Below are 1,886 nucleotides of genomic sequence, written 5' to 3' on the forward strand. Positions count from 1 at the left end.
GAGAGAGAGAGAGAGAGAACCTTAATACCATGAGAGAACCTTAATACCATTTGCTTATTTCACAGTGGGACATTTTTCTTTACACAAGCATAGGAGCTGAGGTGTGCTCGGGGGGGAGAGGCTCTGGTGAGTGGCAGGTCTTCCTTAAATCTGGTCCAGTTAGCAATCCTATCAATGTTTTGTCTGCCTATGTTGTAGAGTCAGTAGAGTACTAGGTTGAATAAATTTGAACAGAAGGAGTCATGGGCACTGTTCACAAGTTACTTACAGTGTCATTATGGAACAAGGAATATAGGAAACTACTGGTCAGACATAACTAACTACAAAATTGTGATCACCCTTAGAAAATAGGACAGTATAAAAAAGAAGCAGTCAGCCCTCATTTGTGGACTCTGCATTTGTAAACTGCCTAGTCCCTAAAACCTACCTAAAATGTCCAAATCAATCCTTACAGTGTTTTTTTAGTTTTTCTCCAACAAGGAGAAAGGCAAATTTTAGTTGCCTAGTGTGCTTGTTCCTGAAGCTAAATAAGGTACTCTGCCCTCTTGAGTTTTCAGACTGTAACTTTCTACCAACTACATAGTGTCACTTTCCCACACTTTTACTGATTTTGCTATTGAAAATGGCCCCCAAGTATACTGCTGTAAGATTCTGAAATGACAAAAGCTAATGATGTAATATAGAGAAAATATGTGTACTAAATTATCTTTCAGTTAGGTATGTATTGGAACGCTGTTGGAGCTGAGTTTAATGTTAATGAAGTGACAATATAAATTAAATAGGGAACATATATAAAACAAGATTTCATACTGGTTGATGAAAATGTGATCCGAAGCCAAGTGTGGCGGTACACGATGGTAACCGCAGTGCTCAGACATGCATGTGAGGTGAGTTTGCAGCATGCCTGCACTACACAGCAAGACTTTTATTTAAGAACACTCAAGAGCGCGCGTGCGAGCACGAGAGAGACAGAGAGAGACAGAGAGACAGAGACACAGATCTGGAGATCTGAGACTAGCTTTCCTCAGAATTCACTAATTCAGTATTCCTGTCAAGTCTACACAATATAACCACTGCAGATAAAGAGAACCAAATATACACCGAGGATAAAATATCTCAAAATTAACACAAGGAACAAAACTTCCCAAGAAACTACTAAACACAGCTATACAGCTCTACCAAATAACCTAGGCAAGCAGCGACTCTGGCTCCCGGTACCTCTGCCTCTCTAATCTTCCTGTCCTGTCTCCATTTGTTTTCCAAAAAAACGCTAAACTAGATTTGACAGACACGGATAATCAACACACTAGCGTACAAGTGGGTTCTCTGAGATGTCCACAAAGTCAATTGTAAAGTTCTACGAGAACCCACAGAATAGTATTCCCTCAACGTGGTTTTCTGCCTTTTTTATCTACCCAAGCACATAAAAACACTTTAGGTCTCCTGCAGCTCCTGCTTCTAGGTCTCAAGAAGGCTGCCCTTCGGCTTCTTTAAGAGGAGGCCGGGAGCTCCGCCCTACCCGGAAATGGCTGTCCGCACGTGCTCTGCGCATGCCCGGTGTCGCGCTACTTAAGGAATTGCCCCAGACGGCAAGATGGCGATCGGGCCTGCGGCTAGCTGCTCCTCCCGGCATGCCTAGCGACCGGCCCCCGAGCAGAGTAATGGGGATCCGGTAGGGCCCAGCGAGTGTCCGGGGCTGAGGCGCAGCCGCGGGCCCGAGCGTTGAGGGCTCACAGAGAGCCAAGATGGAGACGTGGCGCTGTGTGAGGAGGGGCTACGGCCGCTGTGTAGCGGGACGAGGCCGGTCAGTTGCGAGCGGCAGGCGGGAAGGAGGGAGGGACCTGGAGGGGCGGGCGGGGAGGCGGGGCGGGGCGGCAGGGCGCGGG

At 46.9% G+C, this 1,886-nt stretch overlaps 1 protein-coding gene across 2 annotated transcripts in view; it reads left to right on the forward strand.

The window, feature by feature from the left end:
• The first annotated feature begins 1,611 nt into the window (after nucleotides 1-1,611).
• Nucleotides 1,612-1,886, forward strand: part of Angel2 (angel homolog 2) — a 19,065-nt gene continuing 18,790 nt past the window's right edge. For both annotated transcript variants that reach the window (XR_003710396.1, XM_028760501.1), the window contains exon 1: nucleotides 1,612-1,804. Coding sequence is in view for 1 of the 2 variants with exons in the window: in XM_028760501.1 (XP_028616334.1) it covers nucleotides 1,746-1,804 (59 nt within the window). In the remaining variant the exon portion in view is untranslated. The remainder of the gene's footprint in view (nucleotides 1,805-1,886) is intronic.

The sequence above is a fragment of the Grammomys surdaster genome, unplaced genomic scaffold (genome assembly GCF_004785775.1).
Source record: "Grammomys surdaster isolate TR1022 unplaced genomic scaffold, NIH_TR_1.0 130, whole genome shotgun sequence".
Classification (NCBI taxonomy): domain Eukaryota; kingdom Metazoa; phylum Chordata; class Mammalia; order Rodentia; family Muridae; genus Grammomys; species Grammomys surdaster.